The following is a 26453-nucleotide window of genomic DNA, read 5'->3' as shown; positions in this document are numbered from 1 at the left end:
CAGCGAACTGGCTGGAGCTCCCTCCATTGTGATAGAAATTACACCTGTTTTTTGACCTGTAGCTGACACTCTATAAAAGACCCAAAATGCCCATTCTGGGCTCTACTTTTCAGGCCAGGAATAGGTGTTTCTTTCTGCATTTAGAACTCTCTTGATGGCCTGGGGCTTGGCTTCAGCCCTGGACCAGCTCAGTCTTTCTTCATTCATTTCATATCTTGTTCCATATTTGAGTTGCTTAGGTGAGTCTTTTTTAAAAGCCTACAGCATGTTTGAAGCAATTGAAAAAATGTGTGTGTATTCCAAATCCAAAATATTGGCAGCTTGCCCTATTTTTCATGAATATGAGTTTTCTTTATCATAATGGATGCATCCCACTTATTAGTTTCTTGGAGACACATTACAGACTGTGTCTTCTGAGGCTCCATGAAGCTTTCTTCTTGTTTGACGTTGGGACCCCTGCCTAGCTCTGCCAGATTGCCACATGGCTGCCTCTTAGCCTGAAGCCATGGGGCTGGGAACTCAGGTTTGGAGGGCTCTGACTAGGTCTCAGATAACACTTTCTAAATGGGATAAAGGACGGATTATAAAATAGCCAGCAGGACTGTCTGCGTACTCTCCGAGTATAATGCTGTTACATCAGAAACACTGAAGCCCAGAGTCAGATCCATCTATTTCTTCTGAAGTTTCTCACCCACGGAATGGGTTAAAGTTGGACTGGTTAAGTTTGCTGACTTGACCTCAGAGACACGTCCACGTGGGCCTTGCCCTGTGGCCCCGACGGCAGATCTAAGCGTGGTGTCTGAGAGCTAATATTTAGTTTGTCCTCACCCATTACCCTTGGCCTCGTTTTGTGCTTACAGAGAGAAGCTGCGGCTTCACAGAATTCTATGCTGTTCAAATTCTAGTGTCCTTGGGTCCTTTAACTGAGGGGGACCCAGGGGGGAACGGCAGTGAAAGTTACTCTGGACGGTTCCTCCAGGGTCCCCTGAGGCTCACACGGCCCCCTCTGGGTGGGGGAAGCAGGACCCCCCAACTTCAGTCCACATCCCCTTCACCAAAGCCCCTGACCCAGACTGGGTCTGCACGCGGCTCAGAATAGGGCCCAGAGCTTGCGCCTGCGGCTGCCAGGGGCCAGAGTGAGTGTTTTCTCCTTTCATCCACGGCGGGCACTGGCTGTCAAAATGAGGTTTTCCAGCGACTTCAGGGCGGAGAGCAGGAGGGAGGAGGTTTGCTCTGACAAGGGAACAAGACCTTCTGTGGGTTCCCACCCCGCTCTGTGCTGTGCCCCACGCGGTCACACCAGCAGTCTCCATCGTCCCATGGGCACTGCTGGGAGCCCAGGAGCTGCCCGCGGTGCCCGGGGTTCAGGGAAACACAGACAGCTGGGGACTCTGCTCACAGTCCAGCTGGAGAAGCGGGCAGAGAGAGAGGAGAGAAGAAACGACCCAAGGTTGTGCCAAGTGCCCGGAGGCGGAGGAGGCAGGGTGAGGAGATAGAGCAGAGGGGGCTGGGTGGGTGGGGTGGGCGGGCCCGCTGCTCCCTTGGGTGCGATCCTGGAGTAGCTGAGGCCTCAGGCCTGAGCAGGGGGAGGGTGTCCAGCAGTGGAGCCCGCACAGGAGGCCAGACTCCTTTTGTTTGGAAACAGCTGGGCGTCGCAGTGAGGGAGCAGGTTGCCCAACACAGGTGTGTCGTGTGAGCTGGGGGCTCAGCCCCTGGCCCTGTCCCCACGGCCTCCGGGGAGGGGAGGGGGCCCTGAGCCACGGAGGGAGCCGGTTCTTAGCAGCTCTGGGCAACACGTGGGCCCCCATCTCAAGTGCCCACCCCAGGCCCCCGTGAGTGATTCTGCTCACAGCTAAGGGGGGACGTGAGGCCGAATCTGTGTGTTCAACACTAACCCCAGTGCGATGGCCTTGGAAGGGGCCTTTGGGAGGTGACTAAGTTTAGATGAGGTCGGGGGAGGGGGGACCTTTTATAAGAAGAAGAGACTGGAGCCCTTCTGTGAGCCAGGAAGCAGGGCCCCCACAGACACTGGTGCCCCCTTCTCAGACTCCCGGGCTCCCAGACTTTTGCTGGTTCTGTTAGGGATGCAGTAGGCACAGGTGGTTGTAGAAGTCCCAAAAAGGAACCATAGATAGAGAGAGAAACCTAGGGGACTTTGGGAGATCTCTGCAGGTTAATAAATTGCTCCAAAAAGCCATCAGCACAGGGCAGGCTGGCTGGAATAGTGGAAGTGCAAGAATGGCCTCGGGCTGTTGGGTGGGGCCTGCATTCACCTTCAGACCAAGGGCAGGAGTTTGAGGGCCGCCCTTCTGCCGATTTGAATACACACCTTACCGGAGTCTGAGGAGGAGCTGCTACTCCCAGAAAGGGAGGGGCGGCTTTTCCAGCCCCACTCCTTGGAGGATAAAGCTGTAGTTCCCCAGATTCTGGGGCAGAGCCTCCGTGCCTGCCCGCTGGCATCTCTCACAAGCATCCTGTCTTAATAAATCTGTTTCTTGCCTGTCACTTTGTCTCTTGCTGAATTCCTTCTGCACAGAGACCTGAAGAACTTGAACCTCAGTGAGTCCAGACCCCGGGTGTGTGATTCTAATTTAAAACCGTGGGTTTGGCTGGGTTCGGGTCCCAGTCTGTGTTCTGGCGGGGTTCAGGCTCTCGGTTTCAGTTTGAGGCGTTCCCTCACAGCCGGGCTGACGGGGACAGACAGACGGACGGAGGGAGACGGCCGGCGGGGGCCTCCGGGATTCAGGGTCCTGCTGCGCTTTCTCAGGGGCTGTGCGTGGTCAGGATGGTGCAGGGGCCTCCTGAAGACAGTCCGCCAGCAGGGACTGGGGTGTAGCCTCCGGTCGGGGCCACTGGAGTTCTGGGGCTCTTCCCCCTGTCGGGCCACAGGGATGGAGAGTGAGGGGTGCAGGTGCAGGTGGGACCCAGCGGGTCACAGCCACACCCTGGCTTTGTGCTCTTGGGCCCTGTGTGTGTGTGTGTCTGTGTGTGTGGCGGGGGTTATACATGCAGCTCCATCTATCTGGCCCAAAAGAGGCCACCAGACTGAGCTGCAGGCCAAGAGGTGTCACCATGTGGTGACCTCCCCCGTGAACCCACAGTCAGGCAGAGGAGGTGGCCCTGCACGGTCCCCAGGGGGGTACTGATGGAGACGGGGCGGCACCAAGATGCAGGTTTGGGTCCCAAACCTGCAGAGACCCCCAGACCCAGACCCAGATGAAAATGGAAGCCGACTCCCAGCCGGCTGGGGGTGGGGTGGGGGCGGGGAGCAGCCAGGAAGCAGCCAGAAAGCCACCGGGGCTCTGCCCCGTCTAAGGATGAGAGGGAAGCCTGTTAGCCCGCGTGGTCGGTGTCAGCCGGTAAATGGCAGACATTTCCTCTCTCCGGGTTCTGCAGGCTGAGGTTCAAAATCAAGGTATGTGGGCCAGCTTCTCCCTCTGCTGGGCTGCCTTCTCCTTGCATCCCTGTGTGTGTGTGTGTGTGTGTGTGTGTCTGGTCCAAATCTCCCCTTTTTACCAGTCACAGTAAATTAGGACCCACCCGAAGACCCCTTCTTAATTTGATCACCCCCATAAAGGCCCCATCTCCAAACACAGCCACAGGGAGGTCCTGGGGACAGGACACCCCAACATAAAGATAAACTGGGAGGAGTTCCCGTTGTGGCTCAGCAGGTTATGAGCCCGACTAGTATCCATGAGGACACGGGTTGGATCCCTGGCTTCACTTGGTGGGTTAAGGATCTGGCGTTACTGTGGCTGTGGTGTCGGCTGGCAGCTACAGCTCCGATTCAACCCCTAGCCTGATAACTTCCATATGCAGCAGGTGCGGCCCTAAAAAAGACAAAAATAAATAAACAAATAAATGCAAATAAATAAATTCAAGTAAATAATACATTCGAGTGATCGGGGCATGACCGTCTGTTGGTAGAATTTAAGCTGCCAAGTGGACAGTGGGTTTGGCGGGCAGGGTCGCGGCAGGAAGCCCAGGGAGGGGGTCACCATGGCTGCCAGGTGAGTAGAGAGAAGCCAAGGGAAGGAAAGGGATCTGGCCTCGGGGATGACCTGGCAGGATGGGAGGACGGTGACGTCGGGGGGAGGGGGGCTGTAAGGGGCTCCGGGCCGCAGGCTCTCTGATGGAGCCTTTGGAAACCGCGTGAGTGGAACTGTTTCCCCCGGTTTGGGGATCAAGGAGGAGCAGCAAGGTCGGGAGGCTGGGGTGAGGAACCAGGGAGCCGTTCCTCTCAGATACCCGCTTTGGGCCGAGCAGTCCCCGTGGGCTTAAGCCCGGGGTGGGGCTCTGTTCTCAGTCGTGGAAGGAGGAGCCACGCTGGTGTTAAATAGCGCCTCTCTGAGCAGATCTGCAGTCACAGGGATGCTTAAGAACGCAGCTGTGGTCCCCATCTGTCGCCCAGGTACCACTCCTCAGTGGTTACCTGAGCCACTGGTTCACAGCCACTTTCACCATTAACGATTTTTTTGTGTATTTTTTTTTTTAGGGCCACACCTGTGGCACATGGACGTTCCCAGGCCAGGGGTGGAATCAGAGCTGCCGCTGCTGGCCTACATCACAACTCACAGCAATGCCAGAGCCTTAACCCACTGATGGAGTTCAGGGATTGAACCCGTGTCCTCATGGATACGAGTCGGGTTCAATACCGCTAAGCCACAGGGGAACTCCCAAGACAGTTTTAAACATTAAGCTCTTCCTTATAGACCTGTTGTAAGAAATATTTTGTCCAATACAGACATATTTATTAGGTAAATTTTCTGCTCCTTCACAGGGGCGTCTTCGTGGAGAGACTGGGAAGGATTTCTCCGACGTGTGGGGTGACTGAAGTCAGTACGAAGCCGACCTGACGTTCCCCCTGCCTGGTTTAAGGTGTGTGGATGTTGGCCTCTCACTCCGCCCTGGCAGTGTTGACACAGGTCACTGACGCCACTTCTGCTGGGACTGCAGGGGGGCAGTCAAGGAAGGTGGACGTTCAGATGAGGTGTTAGAAGCCAGAGCAGGATCCGGGCTGCGGCCGCACCCGGCCCCTGGCAGTGACCTTGTTGAGGGGGCGGGGCAGGGGAGGAAGGTGAGCTTTAACACCTGTGGGGCCCGCACTGCCCTCCAGTGGCCAGTTGTGACCATTGCAAACATGCTCGCTCGGGGCCCCAGGCTGTAGCGAAGCTTGGGGAGAAGACATGGACACGTGTGATGCACCTGCGATGGTCAACAAGGCCCCTCACCCACCGAAGACCCCCGAGGCCCCGTTAGGATCTCCCAGGGCCCCCAGTTCCATACCTCGTCTATTCATTGACTGGTAAATCATGCTCTGTACCAGGTGGTTACTCTGGATCTTGGAATAGGAAGCAGGCTTCCTTCTGGGAGGGGAGCCTGGCTCGGGAAGCCCCGCAGACCCAGCCCACCTGACCTCATGTCTGACTCACTAGCCCCAGGAAGATGAAGAGAGCAGGGTCCAGAGGAGGCGTGATGGAGGTAACATCTGGGCCGCAGGTGAAAGGAAGGGCGGATTCTGTCCTCTGGTTGCAGCTTGGTCACGGCAGAAACGCTCACATCAAAAGCGCAAAAGTGCGCTCAAACCTACAAGACTTGGCACCAAGGCGCTGAGCAGGAGATGCCTGCGTATAAGCAGAGCGGCAGTTAAGGGGGTTGAAGCCCCGCTGTGAGTTTGAGGGCACCCGCCCGGGCACCCGCCTCCTCCTCTTCTGCAAGATAAGCATGTGGTCTCGCGGTGCGGAGCTCCCCAGAGCCACGGAACAACGGGCGAGCACTCTCCAGCCACCTCTCTCTAGCTCTGCAGCTCTATCTGTCCATGGCTGTGAGCTGCGTGTCTGTCCATGTGTCTGTCTATAAAGGAGGGGAGAGACGCTTATTTTAAGGAGTTGGCTCCCCTAATCAGGGGAACCAGCGGGTCTTAAACCCGAGGAGCGAGCTGGCCTTCTGGGACTCGGGTGAGAGCTGGCGCTGTGGTCTTGAGTCTGGCGGCTGGTCACCCAGGCAGGGTTTCCGTGTGGCTGAGGAGAGTCCCTTCTGCTTTGAGGAACCGTGGGTTTGCTCTCAAGGCCGTCGACTGTTTGGCTGAGGCCCGTCCCATGGAGGCTGAGCTGCTTTACTTAAAGTCAACTATTGGCGTCCCCGTCGTGGCCCAGCGGATACAAACGTGACAAGTATCCATGAGGACTCAGGTTCGATCCCTGGCCTTGCTCAGTGGGTTAAGGATCCAGTGTCGCCATGAGCTGTGGTGTAGGTTGCAGATGAGGCTCAGATCCAGTGTTGCTGTGACTGTTGTGTAGGCCGGCAGCTGTAGCTCTGATGAGACCCCTCGCCTGGGAACCTCTTTGTGCTGCAGGTGTGGCCCTAAAGAAAAGGAAAAAAAAAAAAAAAGTCAACTGACTGGGAACATCAGTCACATCTAACCATACCTTCGAGGCACCATCTAGGCTAGTGTTTGACCAAACGCCCAGGCACTGTCACCTTGCCAATGGACACACACACCTGCAGCCATCACACCTGCACACGCGACTGCAGCCATCACACCTGCACACGCAACTGCAGCCATCACACCTGTGCTCCCCGTGGGTACTCGAGCACTGGCTACATGACCGCATTGCAGCTTCTCTGGTCATTGTTGTGGCTCGGGGCTCAGAGAACAGGTGAGTCAGTCAGCAGGAGGGGCAGAGCTGGGCAGCCATGGACGTTGTCCTGGGTGGGTGGACGGCCAAACAGCAGCCGCAGCAGCAAAAGTGGTGAGGGGAGCGCTCCCCCAAGGACCGTGAGCCCCCAGGCAAGTGGTGGTGCCGGACTGCCTCCTCGACACCTTTCCGCAGCTGAGAGTTTACTTTGCTGCTTCCCACTGCTGTTCCTCCCGGCGGAGCGAGTGGAGGAAGGGCTGGATGGAGAGAGGAGGCGTGGGGAGCAGACACGCGGTCCCTCAGCCCGAGGCTGGGCCCCCGTGGTTGAGAACCAGGGCCTTCTGGCTCCAGGGAGGAAGGGGGGTGTGCGTCTCGGTGAGGGCGAGGCTGCACCCTAGACCCCGCAAATAAGTGTTTCTAGGGGAAAACAAGACAAGTCCCCACAAAGCACAAGGAACGGGACTAGAATCTGATACACAAGAGGGCCTTCCAGGTTCTCCTGAAACACGGCTTCTCGAGTCACCCGTTTCTAACCACCGGTGTGCAGCAGGACTGTCTATCAACTCGGACTCAGGAAACATCCGTGTAAATGCGACAAGAGTAGTGATTGAGCAGATCGGCTCGATTAAGGTCTGCTTTGCCGGAACTTCTCATGAGGAATCTTTTTACATTATGTTTTTTTAAGAGCCGCACCTGCGGCATATAGAAGTTCCCAGGCCAGGGGTCGAATTGAAGCCACAGCTGCTGGCCGACACCACAGCCACAGCAACGCCGATCCTTAATCCACTGAGCGAGGCCAGGGATTGAACCTGCATCCTCATGGATATGTGGGGTTTGGGTTTGGACCTGCTGAGCCACAACAGGAACTCCCTCAGGAGGACTCTCACCTTGGACATTTAAAAGCCTCCGCCTGCCTTGCGGGCCCCCCGCCCCGCTCACTGACCCCCCAGCTCCTTCGATGCCTCTTCTCAGTGATGCCTCCCAACCCTGTTTGAACTTTGCCACCCCTGCCCCATCCTGGCTGTTTCCACACGGCACCCAGCGCCCGGTGACGGCTGCAGCCTTTGTGCTCGTTGCTTTTTCTGCTTCCCCTCAGCAGGAAGAAAGCTGACAGAGGCCGGAGAGCTTCGTTGGCTGGTCGCTTTGGCGTCCCTCGTGCCTGGTGCCTGGAGAAGAGCCCGCGTCGGCCTGTGGGAGGCGCTGCCCGCTGCGGCTCAGGGCGCTGTCCTCTCCGATGCCCTGGACGCCCTGCTGTGGCCCCTCCTTTCCACGTCCCCATCAGCCATCAGGAGTCCCGGGACCCCGGAGCCAGGGGACACCCGGAGATGCCCTGCCTGCCCGAGGGCCACAGGAGGAGTCCTGGGGGAGGGAAAGGAGGTCTGAACCCCCTGGGACGTTCTGGGGACGGGGACCCGAGGTCCAGCCCAGTGAACTCGGTCTGGACGGCTGAGCCTCCCCGGCTTCTTCGGTCGATAAGCTCGGGGTTGCTGTGAGGCCACCGCGGACCAGCTCACCACTAATCTTCTCAAGGGCATGAGCTTCCCGCCTCTGTCCACATCCGTCTTGCAGATTCGACGTGACTCTTGGAGTTCTTTGGATGTTTGCCGGCTGTCAGTGGGGATATTTTGTAACTAGACTCAAGTTTATGCTGTTGGCAAAACCTTCGGCTCTAAAAATGTGTTTTCAAGAGATGTGAGCAGCCCAACTCTGACCTTAATTTCTCTTAAAACAAATCTTCTCTTCAATCTGAGCACGTAACCTTTTCAACAGTTATTTAAAAACAAAACCTGATCCATCCAGTTTCTAAGCCCACAGTTTAAAGACGCAGAGTTTTGAAAGTCGGTGAGTCTCGTCGTGTCCGCCTGAGATCAAAGTTGCCAGTTGCGCAATCCATCCCAAGCCCAAAGCAGAGCCCAGGAGGCTGAGGTCAGGAGCCGAGCTGGCTTCCTATTCCCTCAGGAAAGAAGACTGTGCAATAAAATTCGTGGGAAACCACTGAAATAAATGGAGCTTGCTGCTAACGAGGCTCCTGAGCTGAGTGCTGCTGCTGTTTCTACCACTATAGTAGCTGTAATTTGAAAATCGTGCCTTTTTTTGCCCACGCTCAGGCGTGATAAAAACATGTTTGAGATTATTTCTATGTCCCATATTTATTTAATGTTTTTTCACATCATAGTGAAATGACAAATCTATATTCAAATTGGATCTATGTCATAAATGAGTGCTCTTGAGTTAGACCCTAAATTACAGCCATTACTCGGGAATCAATTAAATAAAACTGCAAAAGTCATGGGCTCTCCATTGAAAGGTTGGTCATACCTGCCGCTGAGAAAAACCGGCAAACATTAAGGGTTAGTGTTGCGTTTTATTTTTTAATTTTATTTTATGGCTGTACCTGTGGCGTATTGAAGTTCCTTGAATCTGAGCCGCAGCTGTAACCTACAGGATCAAAGCAGGGATCAAAGCTGCACCTCTGCAGCGACCTGAGCTGTTGCAGTCAGATCCTTAACCCACTGCGCCACAGCAGGAACTCCAAGGATTCGAGTGTGTTTTGGATTTACCTTCCGGAATATAACCGACGCTCCCCTGGGTCTGCTCCTTACAGGGCTCAGCGCCTGGGCACCTGCTGTGTGTGGTTGTAGTTCTGGTTTATTTTCCGTCTCTCCTGCTGGAAGCCGAACTTCACGAGAGGGAGCCTTGCTCTGTGGCTGCTGAGCCTCCCAGGACAGCGACAGCGTGGGGTCCATGCTCAGGAAACGCATTTTGCTTTAGTGAATCTCTGCCATGAAGGGACCTCTATTTCGTCTGAGTTTTCACACGTCAAGTGTGCAATTACTGTCCCTCTGTAAAAGCACCGACAACCTGAAACACTGGCGCCCCCTCCCGTGTCAGGCCAAGGGAGCTGAGGTCTGGGACGGGACACGTCCTCGCCACGTGGGCGGCGGGGGAGCTGGAACCACGCCCGGCCTCCAACCGGGGATCCCGAGCCCCGAGCCGCCCTCGCACTCGACATTTAAGCACTTCACCCAGGAGGTCACAGACCGGATGCAACACCGGGGATGTGGGGGCCCCAGAGTCGGGAGACCTGGAGGCCGCCCCGCAGCCAGGAGCCCAGCCACGGCTCCTTACACGCCTCGTGTTCTCAGCGTCTTGGGAAGCAAATACGGCTAATGGCCTGGGTTGGCCAGACTCGGGACAGGTGTCCAGCTGCATTTGAATCTAGACAACGGGTTCTGCACGAAGGTGACCAGAGGACTTTTTTTTTGTCTTTTTGCTATTTCTTTGGGCCGCTCCTGCGGCATACGGAGGTTCCCAGGCTAGGGGTTGAATCGGAGCTGTAGCCACCGGCCTACGCCAGAGCCACAGCAACGCGGGATGCGAGCCGCGTCCGCAACCTACACCACAGCTCACGGCAACGCCGGTTCGTTAACCCACTGAGCAAGGCCAGGGACCGAACCCACAACCTCATGGTTCCTAGTCGGATTTGTTAACCACTGAGCCATGACGGGAACTCCAGAGGACTGTTTTAAACCCCACGGAAGATGGGTGTGTGCCTTGTGGTTGAGAGGGGGCTGGCTGTCCCCACAAGGTCAGGCAGCAGCCCGCCTGTGCACCTGCCTCTCTCCTGGCCCGTCGGTGGCCTCGCAGATGGCACTCAGTCCAGCAGGTGGGGACAGAAGGTATAGCGCAGAGCCACTATTGTTGGGCTCCCTGGCCTCACACGTGTGAGCAACCACCGGGCTAGGACATAGAGGAGGCAGCTGGGAGGACAGCACACTGTCCCATCCGTGGCGAAGGAGGGCAGTTTGCCTGCAGCCCTTTACAAACCACCGGGGTCTCCCAAGTCGGGGCCTCCAGCCGTGACACAGCCCCCTGTGCCCACCTCTGCCTGGGTCACCCTCCACCACCCCTGAAACACGGGGGGCAGGGGACTGATGAATTGGGTCTCACTGTTGGCTGGAGATCCTCCCGTGTCTTTGTCTGGTCCCTGTGAGACTGTGACAGGTCAGCTTCGGAGGAGGCAACGCCCCAAAACATCATGGCCCCGACCCTCCATGTCCCCCCACCCCCTTCCCCCCAGGAAGGACCCCAGGGCCAACCTATGGTCACCAGGTGTGGTGCCGATGACACAATGGCGGCCCCCAAAAGATGTCATGGGCTGGGCCCTGTGCAAAGGGAAGGCGAGGTGGCAGGTGGCACCTGGGGTGCGCATTAGCTGACCTTATAGGAGGGAGCGTCTCCTGGGTCACCCAGGTGGTGACACGTGAGGGCAGCGGGACTCGGCCCCCAGGGCGGAGGGAGTGGGCGGGGCCCAGGAGCGCGGCTGTCCCTAGAAACTGGAAAAGGCGGGGTTCTGATTCTCCCCCGGAGCCCCCAGAAGGCCCGCAGCCTGGCCCACGGCCTGACTTCAGCCCCACGGGCCCATCTGGGAGGTCCGACCTCCAGAACGAGAACGTAAGCCAGGGGCGGCGGCAGCGGCGGCGGCGGCGGGAACCGGCGGGACCCAGTTGGGCAGCGGCGGAGGATGACGCACGGGGGCTGTAAGGGCTGCTTTACCCGACTCAGGCCCCCAGCTGGGTCTTCTGGGTGCTCTCTGCTGCGGCGGGAGGCAGGACCTCCTGCGCTGAAGTTCCTCGGCCGTTGGGATGCTCCTGCTGCACCACGAGTCTGAAGGGCCTCAGGGAGGGTCCCTCACCTGCTGGGGAAGCAGCCCGGAAAACAACGGCACGGGTGTGTGCGTGAGAGTGTGTGTGGGTGTGAGAGTGTGTGGGTGTGTATGTATGTGTATGTGTGAGTGCCCTGCCTGCTGACACTCGCAGGTTAGGAACTGACCAAAAGGGAGGAAGAAATTAGGCCGGGAGCCGGTGCTCAGCAGCGTAGCTTCTTGTTTCATTTCCTCACAAAGAAAGGTAGGCGTGAGGTGGCAGGTGGCAGCGCACTGGCAGGGCAGCGGGGGTGGCGCCCAGCAGCCCCCACACCACCTGTCTGCCTGCTGCCTCCGGCTGGGCTGCACAAGGAGTGTGAATACACACACACACAGGCAAGTGCACACACCACGCACAGACGAATACATACATGTGCACAAGGCTCACGTGGGTGCACGTGAGGGCACACATGTGCTCACACATCACACAATGCACCTGTGCCTGCATTCACATGCCACCTGTGCACGCAAGGCAGCCGTGCACCCAGCTCTGGGTGCAGAGCGACGCTGCTGCCTGCACCCCCCGGCGGGTGGCAGCCCAAAGGCGAAGGCGGTGCGAGGGGGCTGGGGGGTGAGGGGGTGAAAGCGTATCTGCAGACTGTTGTTTGTGACAGTATAGAAAGTCCAAAGTTCATAGTTATGCCAGAAAAAGATTACACTTCATAAAACCCATATTTATTAAAAAAATCTATTCAGAAAGTCTGGAAAGCGTAATAAATATCGTATAGAGGCCGCCCGTCTCCAACATAAAATATAAAGCGTGAACTTGAGAATCCCCTGTAAACACAGACGCGGGCTGGACACAAAGTGCTGGCTGGGGGTCTGGGGGGGCGCGTGCTCGGCAGGTCCCCTCCCGGTGACGTCCCGAAGCCTGTGGGTGGCCCAGTCAACCTTCCGTCCCCTCACCGATCAGGACCTGCCGCAGCCTTTCCGGAATCCTGCGGCTCGAGGAGCGTGAAGGGCACCGGAACCACATGGAAAGGGATCGCGTGCAAATCCGAGCCCACCTGCGCCGGGGGCGGGGGGGGGGGGACCCAGTGAAGTGGAGGGACAGTCCCGAGATGCAGCTTGGGGCGACACAGTCAGTGAACAATACTGGCTCACGCCAAGTACTGCGGGGCTCAGAGGGCCCACAGCCTTCCAAACAGCAACACGCACAAAGCGAGTTTGAAACCACCGGCCGCCTGGCCTGGGGGCAGAGATGCAATCTCACCTCGCCCAATCTGACGTGGGGGCAGCGTCTGGCAGAGCTCTCACACCTGGTGGGGGGGGGATGTCAGGTGCTGCTCGTGAAGTGGGGGGGGCACAGGGTGGATGGAACTAAAGGGGGCGCCGTGGCAGGACCGCGTGGCGGGGTGTCAGGAGTCCTGAGAGCCGGGGCTCGGCTTTCCGGTGACCACGTCTGTGGCTTTTGGGAACCAGGGGGTCTGACTGTGCAGAGAGGGGCAGCTGGTTAACCTTCGGGGCGTCCCACTGCTCGGGCAAAGGCTTTCCTGAGTGGCGGGGGGCTCCGTACAGGTGAACGGACGCAGTGGTCGCGTCTGCATTCACGTGCCGTCGGCCCTTTGCAAAGCCCGGCCCCCGGCTGCTTCCCTTAAGACATTTGAAAGTTGAGTTACAGACGGGAGATCAGCGTCTCGAGTTGGACTTTCTGCTGCAGGGTTTCAAGTATCCCTTTGTTCTGGAGCAAAGGGTGAGCAGAGAGGTATGTCTCAGACATTCAGGTCGAGTTGCTGCAGCAGAGCCATCCGAGCCGCGCAGCCGCGTGCGCTCGCTAAGGGCAGGGCCAGGGGCGGGGTGAGCCCGGGGTCCCCCTGGAGTGCTGTGGGGTCGAACCGGGCTGTGCACAGCGGCGTCCCTGAGGGACCCACACAGAGAACCGCACCGCCGCTCCCCAGCTGTCCTCTCAGCGTCCTGCCTCCCTCAGAGCTGGGACCTCAAGCCAACCACCGGGCAGACACGCCCAGGCCCAAGGCCGGTGGACCTGGCGTCATCTGTGCAGCAGACAGGGTACAAGGACCATCGTGGGTATCCAGTGGGCAAAACCTGTGACCCGGGACCTTCCAGGGTTCCTAAGTTCCCAACGACGGATAGAATAGCTCTGCCCTAAAACATCGCTATGGTTGGGGGGGTTTCCTCCGAGCCTCGGCAGAAAGCACTTTGCATCAGGAAGCAAAGCGGGAGAAACGCTCGGGAGGCTGTGTGGCACCACAGGCACCTGAACCATCCCCACCCCCCGATTCCTGTGGCTCTGAGACAAGTAGGCTCACCGGGTAAATAACGCTTCTGCAAGACGTCTGTATTTTAAGGTCTGAAAACCGACCACCAGCCCACGCCCGGGAGCTGTCTTTTAGGAGGTGCATTGGTTTTGCTTTTGTTTTCTCGAGTTGGGTCCTGGAGTGAGTTGGGACAGAGGGACTTGGAACTTATCTTTTGGGTGAAAACCTGGCTGAGACCAACAGACGCCTTTCCCCGCCCAGGCGCAGATGCTGGACGGCACAGCGCGGTGTGTGGCCAGCAGGTAGCCCCCCAGCCGGGGTCCGGCTGGGGAGACGCACGTGCACCTGGCCTCCAATGGGCTCGCTCTGCACCACCCTTCCTCCTGTGAGCACACACCAAGGGGAACAGTGGCGTCACTGACACGCCAGGTGAGAATGGACCCGCGCAGAGACGCAAACTCGCCACCACACCACAGTGCCCACGCAGGGCACGCCTGCTCTCAGCAGCACAACCTCTGCTCCCTGCCAGGCCTGGGGCAGTGGGCAGGGGTTTCCAGAGGGGGCTGATGAGAGGCAATGGAACTCAGGGTCCCACCAGCCACGGTGTCTCCGTCTCTGGGACCAGAGGAGGGAAAGCCAGGGCGCAGGGAAGCCCAGGGCCTCTTGGGAGGTCGGGCAGCCCTGGTGACCCAGGGGGTAGGGCTGGGATGCAGGGGGAGCAGCTGCTCCTACAGCCCCGCCCTGGGGGGTGGGGGGAGGAAACGTGGACACAGGCATCAGCTGGCTCCCAGGGACACGAGCGATCCTGGGAAAGGTGGCCACAGGGTGAAGAGGCCGCTCCCGGCTCTGGGGCGGCCTCGCCCCACAGACCTGCCACAGGACACCGGGGGTCAGTCCAAAGTGGGCGGGGGGCAATGAGACAGGGCTCTTTGGATCGTCTGGAGGGGACTGGCGTCTGGTCCGGGGGGCCCTGTGCCCACCGTCCCTCAGCCCGCAGGCAGCGGCACAGACGCTGTCACTGGTCGGTGCCTCTTTCACGACGTCACGACGTGACGATGGGGCGCGTGGGCCGGACCTGGGGCAACGGGACGGACTGTGCAGCCGGAGAAACGCCTCTCCGCAGAGACATGAGCGGTGACAGCGAGGACCTGGGGCGCCCAGCGCGGGCTGTGCTGACAGGGCCCCGTGTGGCTGGGCGGGGGCGAGGCGGCAAGGCGGGCACGGCCCGGCCGGGAGGTGGCCCGCCTGGTCCCCTCGGGCTGCACGAGGAGGTGCAGGGCTGCGCTATAGCCGCGTGGACGTGAGTCTCTTCATGCCACGGCGCTGGGCCAGGCTGGACGACAGCACGGGTTCCAGCCTCGGGGCCTGAGGCGTTCTGTTCAGGGCGAAGTAGGTGGCGGCCATGGCTCCCTGCGAAACCAAAGGGCAGGTGGTGACGCGGTGCCACCCCGGCCTGGCGCCAGGCCCGGGGGGACGTGGGCCTTCCCTCGGGCCCATGGTAGCTCTGGCTCTTAAACACCCCAAGTTCTGACCGCCCTGAGTGGTGCGGAGACTTGGGCGATTGTTTCCGGCTCCCACGGAGCCCCAGGGTGGGGTCCCTGCCCCCCACCTGCTCTGTGGCCGTGGGGGGCCCTCCTGGCATCACCAGAGGTCTGTCTACCTCCTCGCTGCCACTTTGAGGGCGCTGCACTAACTTGGTGACAGGCTCCTCTTGGAGTCGCTCTAATCCTTGGGATGGTTTAGAATGCCCCCTGGCGGGACAGAGCCAGACCCTGTGCAGCTGGGCAGCCCCTCCATGCCCCCGCCAAGAGGGTCCCACCCAGGATGCAGATCCTGAGAGATGAGATGCTGCTGTGTGTGTGTGTGGGGGGGGTGCTGCCTGGGGCGCACGGCCTCACGCATCCTAGGAGGGAAGTGGACTCAGGAAAGGTTGGACAAGGGGGCAGCCACCTGAGGAGCAGGACCTGCAGAGGGTATTGGGGGGGTTGTTTGGGAAAAGGGGTTATAGCCCGAGGCTAGGAGGGCTGGGCCTCGCCCTCACCATGCCCACCGCCAGAGCAGGTGCACGTGGGGCGAGGCCTCCCATTCTCGCCACGGTGACCCCCCCAGCCCTCGGGGTGCTGTCAGTCTGTCTGGGCTGCACACCAGGGGCCAGTGCTTCTGGCCCAGGTGACCAGAGGCCGCGCCTGGCTCTAGGTGGATTCAGGGACACACGGCGGCCCAGAAATAACAGCTACACTATAAGGTCAGAAGTGAGGCCAGGGAGAGGAAGACATTAATGCAAGGAGCGGCTGCGCCTGAGGCAGAAACCTCTTGATCCTGGGAGGGTTGCCCTGGCTGGCGTCTCTCCCGCTCCGCTCCTCTCACGGCCCCGGGGCTCAGGACCTCCGGGCTAAGGCGCAAAGCTGCGAGAGCCCTGGGGCCTCTGTTAGCTGGAGAGTGGGGCCAGGGGCGGGGGCCAAGGCGGCGGCTGCCTTTGCAAATAAAGTTCTCCTGGCACGGAGCCACCGCCACGCACGCATCTCTAGGGCTGTTTCTGCGCTCGTGGCGGGTTGAGAAGTGGAGTCGGAGTCGTCTGGCTCAAGAAGTCTAAGCTGTTTGCCGTCAGGTCTCTACAGAGACGTCTCAGCTCTGGTCTAGAACGGAGGGCTCAGAACCTCGGGTTGGTACAGCCGCGGGACGCCCGCCTCCACCTGGCTCTCCTCTCTCCTCCCTGTGTCTGTCTGTCCGTCTGTCTCACACACACACAGGCAGTGGAGCTGCTCCGAAATGTGAAGGGGAGTTGGCGTGATTCAGTTTTCTGTGTGCCTGCACATGAGGAAGGTGACACCCCTGGGGGCCTATCTGTGGCTGTCCCTGGTCCCCCTGCACCCTTGATTCCTCCGGCTTAACCGTGCAGGGGCCGGGCTGCTCCTCTGGGTCCCCGCTCCCGCCGCGCTGCCGCCGGGATCCCGGCCGCTACCTTCACCAGGTGGACGTCTTGTCTGCTGAGCTGGTTCTGGGACAGGTACTCTCTGTTCACGATCCACGGGTGTTTGAGGACTTGAACGGCCGTCAGGCGCTGATGGGGGTCCACGTGGAGCATCTTGGACACGACGTCCTGTGGGGGCAGGGCGAGGACAGGAGAGGCTGGCGCAGGACGGCGCTGCCTCAGCCTTCCCGGCAAGGCTCCTTTCTCCCCCTTCCGGCAAAGGCCGCCTTGTTCCGAGGGCCATTCTTGGCATTTGGGGGCAAATGTTTACTTTTGGATTTACAAGTACCTGAGGGTTTTTTTGACGCTTTAACCATCATCAACCTGATGGGTCGCCCCAGGTTTACAGAGAATGTCGAGACTATGTCGAGAGAGGAATCAGAGGAGGAAATGTTAAGGGGGCGTGTTGGCTACTGAGACGCTGCTGTAGTAAAACGACCAGTCCAGAAGGAGGCGCTGAGGAGTTCCCGCGGTGGCTCAGTGGTTAACAAATCCGACTGGGAACCATGAGGTTGCGGGTTTGATCCCTGGCCTCGCTCAGTGGGTTAAGGATCCCGAATTGCTGTGAGCTGTGGTGTAGGTCGAAGACTCGGCTCGGATCCTGCGTTGCTGTGGTGTAGGCTGGCGGCTACAGCTCTGATTAGACCCCTAGCCTGGGAACCTCTATGTGCCGTGGGTGTGGCCCTAGAAAAGACAAAAAACCAAAAATAATAATAATAAATAAATAAAAACAAAAGGAGGCGCAGAAGTGACCATCCCACAGATAGAAGCCAATTCCTAACAAGGTGCTCAGTCACATTTCATCAGGACTCTTCCTAAATATTTGCCACAAATAATCACCAACCCAGGAACTAACAACCTGTTGCCAGGGCACGTGTCCCAAGGGGCTGAGGTTCAAGAGAGGTGATTTCCTTCTTTGACTGGAAAGTCATAACAAAACTTCTAAAGTTGGTTTCGAGCCCAAACTCCATATTTACATGTTGCATTACACGTACATGCATGTAATGTGTGAACACACGTGTGCAATCAACTGCGATGTGCATCTACGTGGAATTCGTGAGACTCTCTTCACGCTGATGCACCTGCTCTTTGAGCCACATCGAGACCGTCTTTGGGGAAAGATGGTGAGAAGTACTTTCCCTATATTTTTTTTTTTCTTTGTCTTTTTAGAGCCGCACCCACAGCATATGGAAGTTCCCCGGCTAGAGAGGCTGAATCCGAGCTGCGGCTGCCGGCCTACGCCACAGCCACAGCCATGCGGGATCCGAGTCACACCTGCAATCTACACCACAGCTCATGGGAATGCCGGATCCTTAACCCACTGAGTGAGGCCAGGGATGGAACCCACAGCCTCATGGACACTAGTCAGGCTCATAACCTGCAAAGCCACGATGGGAACTCCCGACTTGCCCTGTTTTTTAGATGAAGATGGTGATGTGTCGGGTTGTTCACCAAGCGCCAAGGAAAAGCCATGGCAAGAATCGGTGCTTTTCCACCACATTTCAGAATGAAATGAAATCAGTGAGAGTATCTGCATGTGTGAAGTTGAATCACTCAGCAGAATTTGTAGTCATCGACCACAACAAAGGAATACTACACACTAACACAATATCCTTCTTCTATAGAGAAATCCAAGGCCATTTCGTATTTGATAACTTCGATCTCGGTAACTTCTTGAAACAAGTCTCTCCTGGAAGTTCTGTTCTTCCGCCTCCAGATGTAAACACGAAGGCAGCGGGACTTTCACTGACTTGTTCAAGACCTCCCAGGAAAGCGGTGCATTTTTATACAGTGCATGCAAGATGCAGCGCATACAGCGCATGCAGGCTGCAGATCAAGTACAAACATACACATCTGTAGGCTCTGCCTGTGTTTGCAGGACTGGCGTTTTTGCTGTGCAGTGAGCACAGAGGGGAAAAGGCACAGCGGCCACAAGGGAGGGGAGGACGGCAGGGAAGGGGCAGGATGAGGTCGGCGAGGTCCTGGGAGGCAGCGAAGCCCTTGACTTGCAGCCGTGCCCTTGGCAACCTCTCCTGTACTTGACTCCCTCCCTGTCACCTTCTCTCTGCACCCCATGCCCGCGTCAGGATCCCCTCCCAAAGAAACCACCCAAGTCCTGGTCTGTGAGTCGACGGTGGGAACCAGAACTACAATTTCCGCTGAGACCGAGTGGACGGAAGGCACGGGGAGTGTCACCTTCACCACGACCTTCACCGCCACCTCCTCTGTTTCCACCATCTCCTCCACCATCACCTCCAGCCTCTCCTCTGCCAGCACCTCTGCCCTCTCCACCACCCCTCCAGAACCTTCATCACCTCCACCACCACGGTATCAGGGCCCTCAGAGATGCGAACGGCAGAGCCAGAATCAGAAGCCCAGAAGCCCTCCTCCTCCTCTGGTCATTTTGTAGAAACCCAGGAACCAGACTGTCGACACTGCTTCTCACTGTGGTTGGATTATGCGTCACTATTTGATTCGAGAGGAATTCAATGTCAGTTAGAAAGACCACGTCTGATGCACAGAGAATCAGGGCTGGGCACGGATGGTGCAGCTGCAGAGAAGCTCAACTTCAAAGTATCCTTAAAAACTTTGGAGACAGAAATACACCTGGTAGCAGAGCTCTACTTGCTCAGTGCGTGAATGCTCAGGGCAGTCGCTTTGCAGCTTCACTAAAAGGGAAGGCTGATTTTCTCTGTCACCTTGGTTAGGCCACAGTACCCAGGGTTTGGTCGAACACGGTCTGTTTTATAACACCTATAAAAGGTGTATAATCTTTTAAATTTATGACTCACTATGTTGTACACCTGAAACTTATATAATATTGTAAATCAACTGTACCTCAATTAAAAAAAAGAACAAAACAAAAAGCACCAGTCTAGAAGTTTCTGTGAAGGTGACATTAACATTTAAATCTGTCAATGTCTCCATGGTGTGGGTGGGCCGTACCTAATCAGTTGAAGGTCCTACATGTAAAAAGACTGACGTCTTCCCAAGAAAGCGGGACTTCTGCCAGCAGATGACCTTGGACTAGAGCTGAGCATCTGTTCTGCCCTGAGTCTCCAGGCTGCCGGCCTTCCCTATAGATCTGGGGCTTGCCAGCCTCCACAATCCCGTAAGGCAGTTCCACAAAGATGAGGGTCCTTTTCGGTCTCCGTCTCCCTCTGTCTCTCTCTACGTGTCCATACGCACCCTATTGGCTCTGTGTCTCTGGAGCCCCTAATACACCTTGACTGTACAAAGTGTGCAAAAAAGTGCTGTGAAATATTTTTCCAGAAATTCTTTTTTTTTTCAGCTGAGTGGCTTAAAAGAGTCTACGCGTATAAAATATGGACCGTCTCCTCTAGCTTCTCAGAGATGAACGGGTCACCGCAGGACACTCCCCCCCCCCCCCCCGCCCGAAGGAGAGCCCGCCTGGGCAGTGCGCTCACCTTGGCCGCGTCGGATATGGAGTCCCAGTTCCCCCCCGAGAGCGCGTACTTCCCGCTGCCGATCCGCGCCAGGATGTCCTCGGGCGTGTCGTCGGGGCCGTTGGCAAAAGGGGTAAATCTGTGCAAGGAGAGAGTTTGTGGCGATAAGTGTCCACTTTACATGGTCATCACGTTTGCTTGTTAGGGCCCCACCCGTGACACACGGAGGGTCCCGGGCTAGAGGGCTAATCGGAGCTACAGCTGCCGGCCTCCACCACAGCCACAGCAACGTGGGATCCGAGCCGCGTCTGCAACCTACACCACAGCTACGGCGATGCCAGATCCCCAACCCACTGATTGAGGCCAGGGACTAAACCTGCAACCTCATAGTTCCTAAGCGGATTTGTTTCCGCTGCGCCACGACGGGAACTCCTCCACTTGCTATTCTAAAGCAAAGTCTACAATTTGATAGCACCTCTTTGTTGTTAAAAAGAACAGCTTTTTGGGGAGTTCCCCGGTGGCCTAGAGGTCAGGACTGGGCGCTTTCACTGCTGTGGCCTGTGCTCAATCCCTGGTCTGGGAACTGGGATCCCCCGTCGAGCTGCTGCGCGTGCCGCAGCTGAAGAAGAAGGAAAGAAGAGCGTTTTCCTTCCCATCACGCTCCAAATCTAGGCTTCACGGTCAAGTGTAATTCACTTCTTAATTTCTTGTCTCTTTCCCTCAGGTGGCCAGGGCTGTACGGCCCTAAGTCAAGTGAAGAAAGTTCTCTGGACCCACAAAGGAGCCTTTTGGGACCATGTCTGGCTTCCCTGGGGACAGTGTGGGGCTGTCTGCTGGGGGATCTGGTTTCCACGGGGACAGGGTGGGACAGTAGATGCGAGGCTGGGATGTGACGTCTGAGACACCCACGGTTGATCTGTTACCAACTCTGGGTTCTTTCACAAATCAATTTTTGAGCCTCAATTGCGAAGTGGGCGGAAGAAGCACTCGTGGACATCCACGGCAGCGGTTTGCACAAAGGCCCACAAAGTGCGGACAGTTCTCGCCCACCGTTAGCGCCTGGCCAATGTCTACTGTCGCCGTTCACATGACCCGGGCGTGTCATTAGTGCCTGCGGGAAAGCAGCCGTGCGTGATCCCCGCCGCACTCTCTCTAGGGTCAGAGTCTGTGCGTCTGGGTTAAGTATCTGCAAAGTGGGCAGCAGAGGAATCAGCGGACCCGATGGTGCGGGGTCAGGAGGAAAGCACAGGGCCTCCTCTGCGACGACCCTTGGAGCGAGGCCCCAGCGCACCCGTGGATCCCCCTCCGCTGTGGATGCTGGTGGCCGACGTGCTAGGAAACGGCTCACTGAGGCCACACCTAAAGCAGGCTGCGGTCAGTCACTCTTGTGAGGGCATTTTGTCCAAGCTGCCACGGCTTCCAGGACTGGGTGATCTAGACACCCGCCTCCCCGCCACTTGAGTATTTAACAAGCTTAAAAGGGAGCTCCCTGGTGGCTCATCAGGTTAAGGATCTGGCAGTGGCTCAGGTTCTATTCCTGGCCTGGGAACTTCTGCATGCCTCAGGTGAAGCCAAAAAGATAAAAAAAAAAAAAAACGCTGGGCACCGGTGAGTCTTAGGATTCTAGACCTTCTTGCCTTGAGAGAGCCTTAAATATCACACAGCATCCCCTTCGCATTCAAAAGTGAGGGTCGCCAGGCCAGTAGGGTCTAGGGTTCACCCGGAAGCAGAGCCTGGGCGTGAGCCAGAGCCAGGGCTGCCTGCCTCCTTCCAGACGCTGCTGCTTCTTGGCTCCAGAGGAAGGTTCCAGGAAGGGCGTGACCTTCTTAGGGGGCGGGGACGACAGAGGGCGCTCCCGGGGTCAGAGGCGTGGGTTTGGAGGATGAGCTGAGCTGTGCGGCCCCAGCTCCCTAACTCCGGAGTCACGCTTTAGGGACACGTGTGACTGCACTTCCTGTTTTGCCCTCTCTTGTCCCGAAGGGCCTGCGGGAGACTCAATTCCAGGCCCCAGAGTGCTTGCCCACACCCGCGCGGGGACAGACCCAGAGGGGTCAGCGGCCCCGGCAGGGGCGCCGTTACCCTGCCAGCATGGTGTACAACAGGATCCCCAGGCTCCAGATGTCACATGCCGCGTCATAGCCTTGCCGCTTCAGGACCTGCGAGGGAAGACAGCCGGATGAGCACCTGGCAGAGGAATTCAAGTTCACGGCGTGTCCCTGGGACGGGCCCTAAACTGGCAGGCGGGGTGGCGGGGGCGCGAGCGCCTTTAGCGGAACCATCATTTACGGCTGCAAAGCCAACCCCGATTCCCTGAAACCGGGCCCCTGGAAGTGCACGCAGGGAGCCAGATACCTGGCGGATTGAGGAGACACTGAATTTTTAGGGCAGGAGAGTTTTGTTTACTATGGGAAGACACACAGAGCATAACATGCGCCGTCTTACCCATTTCCGGGGGCGCAGCTCAGTGGTACTAACCCCATGAATGTTGTTGTACAGCTGTCGCCCCCACCCGTCCACAGAGCGGTTCCTTCTGCAGAACCGCAGCTCTGCCCCCGTTCGACTGCCACCGCCCACTTTACTTTCTGGCTCTAGGGATCTGACTACTCTAGGTCCCTCGTGTGAGAGGAATCATATAATCGTTCTTTTCTGAGTTCCTGCTGTGGCGCAGTGGGGGAAGAATCTGATCCAGCATTGCTGCGCCTGTTGCGTAGGTCGAGGCTGCAGCTGGGATTCAAACCCTGGCCTGGGAACTTCCATAAGTAAGCTACGGTGTGGCCATAGAACTTTAGGAAAAAAATTGTCCTTTTCTTTCGGGCTTATCACATGTAATACCATGTCCTCCAGGCTCATCCCTGCTGCAGTGCAGGCACAGGAGCCCCTTCCGTTTAAGGCTGAGTAATATTCCACCGACCATCCATCCATGAGGGGGCACTTGGGCTATTTCCACCTTCTGGCTGCCGTGAAGGATGCTGCTGTGAACGCAGGTGTCCAGACACCTATTCTCACCTCTGCTTTCGCCTTTCTTGGGTTTGTACCCAGAAGTGGAGGTGCTTGGTCCCCTGGGAATTCTGTGTTTGATTTTTTGAGGACTGGGAGAATTTTCATGTATGCCAGGATTATATACTCCAGCAGAGGGGCAACCAGCCTCTGGCGTGTCGCCAGTTGAACAACAGTAAAGGAAGCGGCCCAGCTGCTCCGAAGGCTGCAGGCCACTGGATTTACTTGAAGGTGGAGTCAGAAGAGCTGTGTTCGGGTTCCCGAGACACAGGGGCCGGGACCTGTTATGGGGCCGTGGTGCCTGCCGTGAGGGAGGCCTCCAAGGCGTGTGAACCCCAGAGCGTTGGCTGTTCCAGCCCCGTTCACACTCACTAGCTGAGGGAACTTCGGAGGCAGCTCAACACGTGGAGCCTGTGAAGTGTGGCTCATGGTACCTGCTCCGTCCCCTCCGTCCAGCGTATGAGGACGACAGGGAAAACGCTGGTCAAGGCGGCAGGTACACGGTGCGCCATGTGCCAGTGCAAAGGCGTCTCTGATCACTGAGTCAGCGCTACAGTGTCAGTGCCGGTCACGCAAGGCAATGGTATCCATCAGGCACAACCCGACCGCCTTTTTCTTTTCTTCTGTCCATCCTGAGGCACAGGGAGGTCCTGGCCCAGGGCCCAGATCCGAGCCACAGCCGTGACCTCCACTGCAGCTGCGGCAGTGCCGGATCTCAATGCACCCACAGCACCGGGCCCGGGAGCGAACCCTCGTCCCAGTGCTCCAGAAATGCTGCCAATCCTGCTGTGCCACGGTGGGCGCTCCATAACCAGGTGTTTTTTAGAGGAGCGCAGGTAGCATCTGGGCAGCCTAATGATGGCCTCCCAGCCCGCGCCGGGGCTGCGTATCGATCCAGACACCGTCCTCGTGGACGTGGGCCACGGCCACCTTGTGGACGCTGCCTGCTCACAGCCCGGCCACTAGGTGCCAGCCTGCCTCTCTCTTGGGGCTTGCGGTGCCCGCGCCAGGGCCACCCAGGGGCAGCTTCATCAACAACCAGAAGGATCCACACAGAATCTGATGTTTTTATGCCTGGTCCCTCCGGCCCCACCAGCAATGCCAGCCCCGCTCTCACCAGCATCTCAGCTTCGGCTGCTTTTCTAAGAAGCAAGAAACTAGACTTGTCTTCACAAACACATCAGTGACCTGAGGGCCTCCTGGAAATGACCCCGGGGGAGCCCGAAAAGGGGGACGTGAACATACGGGACCCTCTGAGGCCCTGAGATGCAGGGGCTGGGGGTGGGGTGCACTCAGGACTCCCGTGACCCCTCATTGGCCAAGCTCTGCGGAAGCCTAATTAAAGCCCACCACTCCCGACTCGCGTCTGCTGGGGGAAGCGTCTAGAGCAGGAATCCTGGCAGAGCCAGTCTGCGAACGCCGCGCCCTCTCCTGGCACAGCTGTGGGCAGATTTCTGATCACAGGTGAGCCGGTGGCTCCCTTCCCGGGGAAGAGACGCCGGGACTGACCACACCGCGTCTCCCCGAGCTCCTCGGGCGGGGGTGTGATCGAAATTGTCCAGGGCACGACGACGACCGCACTTGAAAACCTCAGCGTGAAACGTGTACAGACGGAAAACAGGACGACCAAGGAACCGAGCCAGGTCAGCGCCGATGCCAAACAGACCGAAGCGTCCATTCCTACCTTCTGAGGTCAAGGCCGCACAGTGCCCCAAACCCTGCAGCTACTCCGAGGGAGGGAAGGAAGGGACGCCTCCCGAAGGCCAGTGGGACCCCACCTCTGGGGTGACCCAGCTACCAAACAGAACCAGGAGTTCCCGTGGTGGCGGAACCATGAGGTCGTGGGTGTGATCCCTGGCCTCACTCAGTGGGTTAAGGATCCGGCGTTGCCGTGAGCTGTGGTGTAGGTCGCAGACGTGGTGGCTTGGATCCCATGTTGCTGTGGCTGTGGTGTAGACTGGTGGCTATGGCTCTGATTAGACCCCTTGCCTGGGAACCTCCGTATGCCTTGGGTGCAGCCCTAAAAAGACAACCCCCCCAAAAAAAAAAAACAACCCAGCACCAGACTCAGGGTCAGGACGGATCTGCGCTTGCCGGTGTATGGGGGGTTGGGGTTGGGGAGTGGTGGAGGGGGAGGCTGGGGTTAGCAGGTGTCAGCTCCACAGAGGGGTCAAGAACAAGGTCCTGCTGCAGAGGTCAGGCAACGGTGTCACGTCCGTGATAAACCATGGCGGGAAGGCATAACCCACCGTGTACACACACACATGGCTAGCAGAACCACGTCGCTGCCGAGCAGAAACGAACACAACACCGCAAACCAACGACGCTTCACAGAAAATACAAACTGCTAAAGGACAGACGAAGACAGAGCAGGGAAGGGGCTCCCGCCGGCGCAGGGGCCTCTCACCTCCGGGGCCACGAAGTTGGCCGTGTAGCACGGCGTCATCAGCAGCCCGTTCTCGGCTCGCAGCTGCTTGGCAAAGCCGAAGTCACAGATGCGGATGGACTCGGGGTTTCCAGACTCGTCCATGTAGAGGATATTGCTCGGCTTCAGGTCCCGATGAACCACCTGGAGAGGCAGGGGAGTTACGCCTGAGGCGGGGGCCCGGGGTGGAGCAGGAGAGAGCAGGGAAGCACTGCAAGCCCGGGGAGTCCGACATTTACCCAGGGCACGGCAGTCCGGTGGGACGCGGCCACCTCTGGGGTCCCCCCGACACTGACACACGAATCCGAGGACCTAAGGCCCCTTGGAAGGCCAGTGAGGATGTGGATGAATAAATGCGTCAGCACGTGTCCAAGATCAGGCACTGGCGGGGAGCTCAGGTGCCGCGGACGGGAGGTTTCTAAAGATAAAGCCCCTACGTTCCAGCAGGTGGCTGGTACCCAGCGGGAGCTGCAGTCGAGGCGCCTCTGTTCCGGGCACACGGCCACGGACAGAAACCCTAGAGCTGCAGCTGTGCCGGCTGAGGTGCTGGGCGCTCCGAGCACCAGGGATGGGCCGGCGGCACTTCAGAGCACAGCGCTATTCAGGGCACAAAGCGGTTTCTTCTGAAGGGGACAGAGGCCAATTGTACGAGCACGTGGCGCGTCTGCATACAGCCTGTGGCCCCATGTCTCAACTTGTCCCCAGTGAGACGATGGAGGAGGGACATGAAAGGGACACAGCGGGTGGCCGGCTGGGTTTACAGAGGCTCCAAGGCGGGAAACAAAAGACTTCGGTTCCAGTTCTGCAGCCTCCCTCGTTAACTAGAAGCCAGCCTGCAAAACCATCATCCAAAGGGCTGCGTCTACAGTCCCACGGTTCTGGGAAACGTGTACAGGTCCCAGGCCACCAGTGACCACCGTGGGGTCCTGGAGGAACGTCCCCTCCACAGGGGACTGCATTTCATTTTTTTATTTTATTTTACTTTTCTTGCAGGGGGGGGGGCACACTCACGGCATATGGAGGTTCAAATAGGGGCTATAGCTGCCGGCCTACATCACAGGTCACAGCAACACTGGATCCTTAACCCACTG

The 26453-nt window shown here is 58.0% G+C and overlaps 1 protein-coding gene and 1 long non-coding RNA gene across 19 annotated transcripts in view; one reads left to right on the top strand and one right to left on the bottom strand.

Annotated features, from left to right (window-relative positions):
* Positions 1–1235: 1235 nt before the first annotated feature.
* Positions 1236–12045, top strand: LOC146405872 (uncharacterized). Of its 2 annotated transcripts, none has more exons than XR_014843546.1 (3): positions 1236–1484; positions 4781–4878; positions 7735–12045. It is a non-coding gene; the product is annotated as an uncharacterized LOC146405872 (long non-coding RNA). The 2 variants fall into 2 exon arrangements; XR_014843547.1 differs by lacking the exon at positions 7735–12045 and adding an exon at positions 5327–5859.
* The window catches only part of RPS6KA2 (ribosomal protein S6 kinase A2), a 319578-nt gene continuing 305121 nt past the window's right edge, over positions 11997–26453 (bottom strand). For 16 of the 17 annotated variants that reach the window (XM_085021807.1, XM_085021805.1, XM_085021808.1 and 13 more), the window contains 5 exons: positions 25345–25506; positions 22020–22096; positions 19962–20079; positions 16525–16662; positions 11997–14972 (listed from right to left, as the gene is read on the bottom strand). In XM_085021807.1, the coding sequence (XP_084877933.1) occupies positions 14847–14972; positions 16525–16662; positions 19962–20079; positions 22020–22096; positions 25345–25506 (621 nt within the window). In that variant the 3' untranslated portion in view covers positions 11997–14846. Of the gene's footprint in view, positions 14973–16524; positions 17103–19788; positions 20080–22019; positions 22097–25344; positions 25507–26453 lie in introns of all 17 variants that reach the window. The other variant, XR_014843479.1, reaches the window with a different exon arrangement.

This window comes from Sus scrofa, chromosome 1 (assembly GCF_054392235.1).
Source record: "Sus scrofa isolate SSC_HxYL_T2T_F1_AM1 chromosome 1, Sscrofa_HxYL_maternal_Yorkshire_Landrace_v2.0, whole genome shotgun sequence".
NCBI classification, from domain to species: domain Eukaryota; kingdom Metazoa; phylum Chordata; class Mammalia; order Artiodactyla; family Suidae; genus Sus; species Sus scrofa.
The sequence above is the reverse complement of the archived record's forward strand: the minus strand, read 5'-3'. Positions and strand labels throughout refer to the sequence as shown.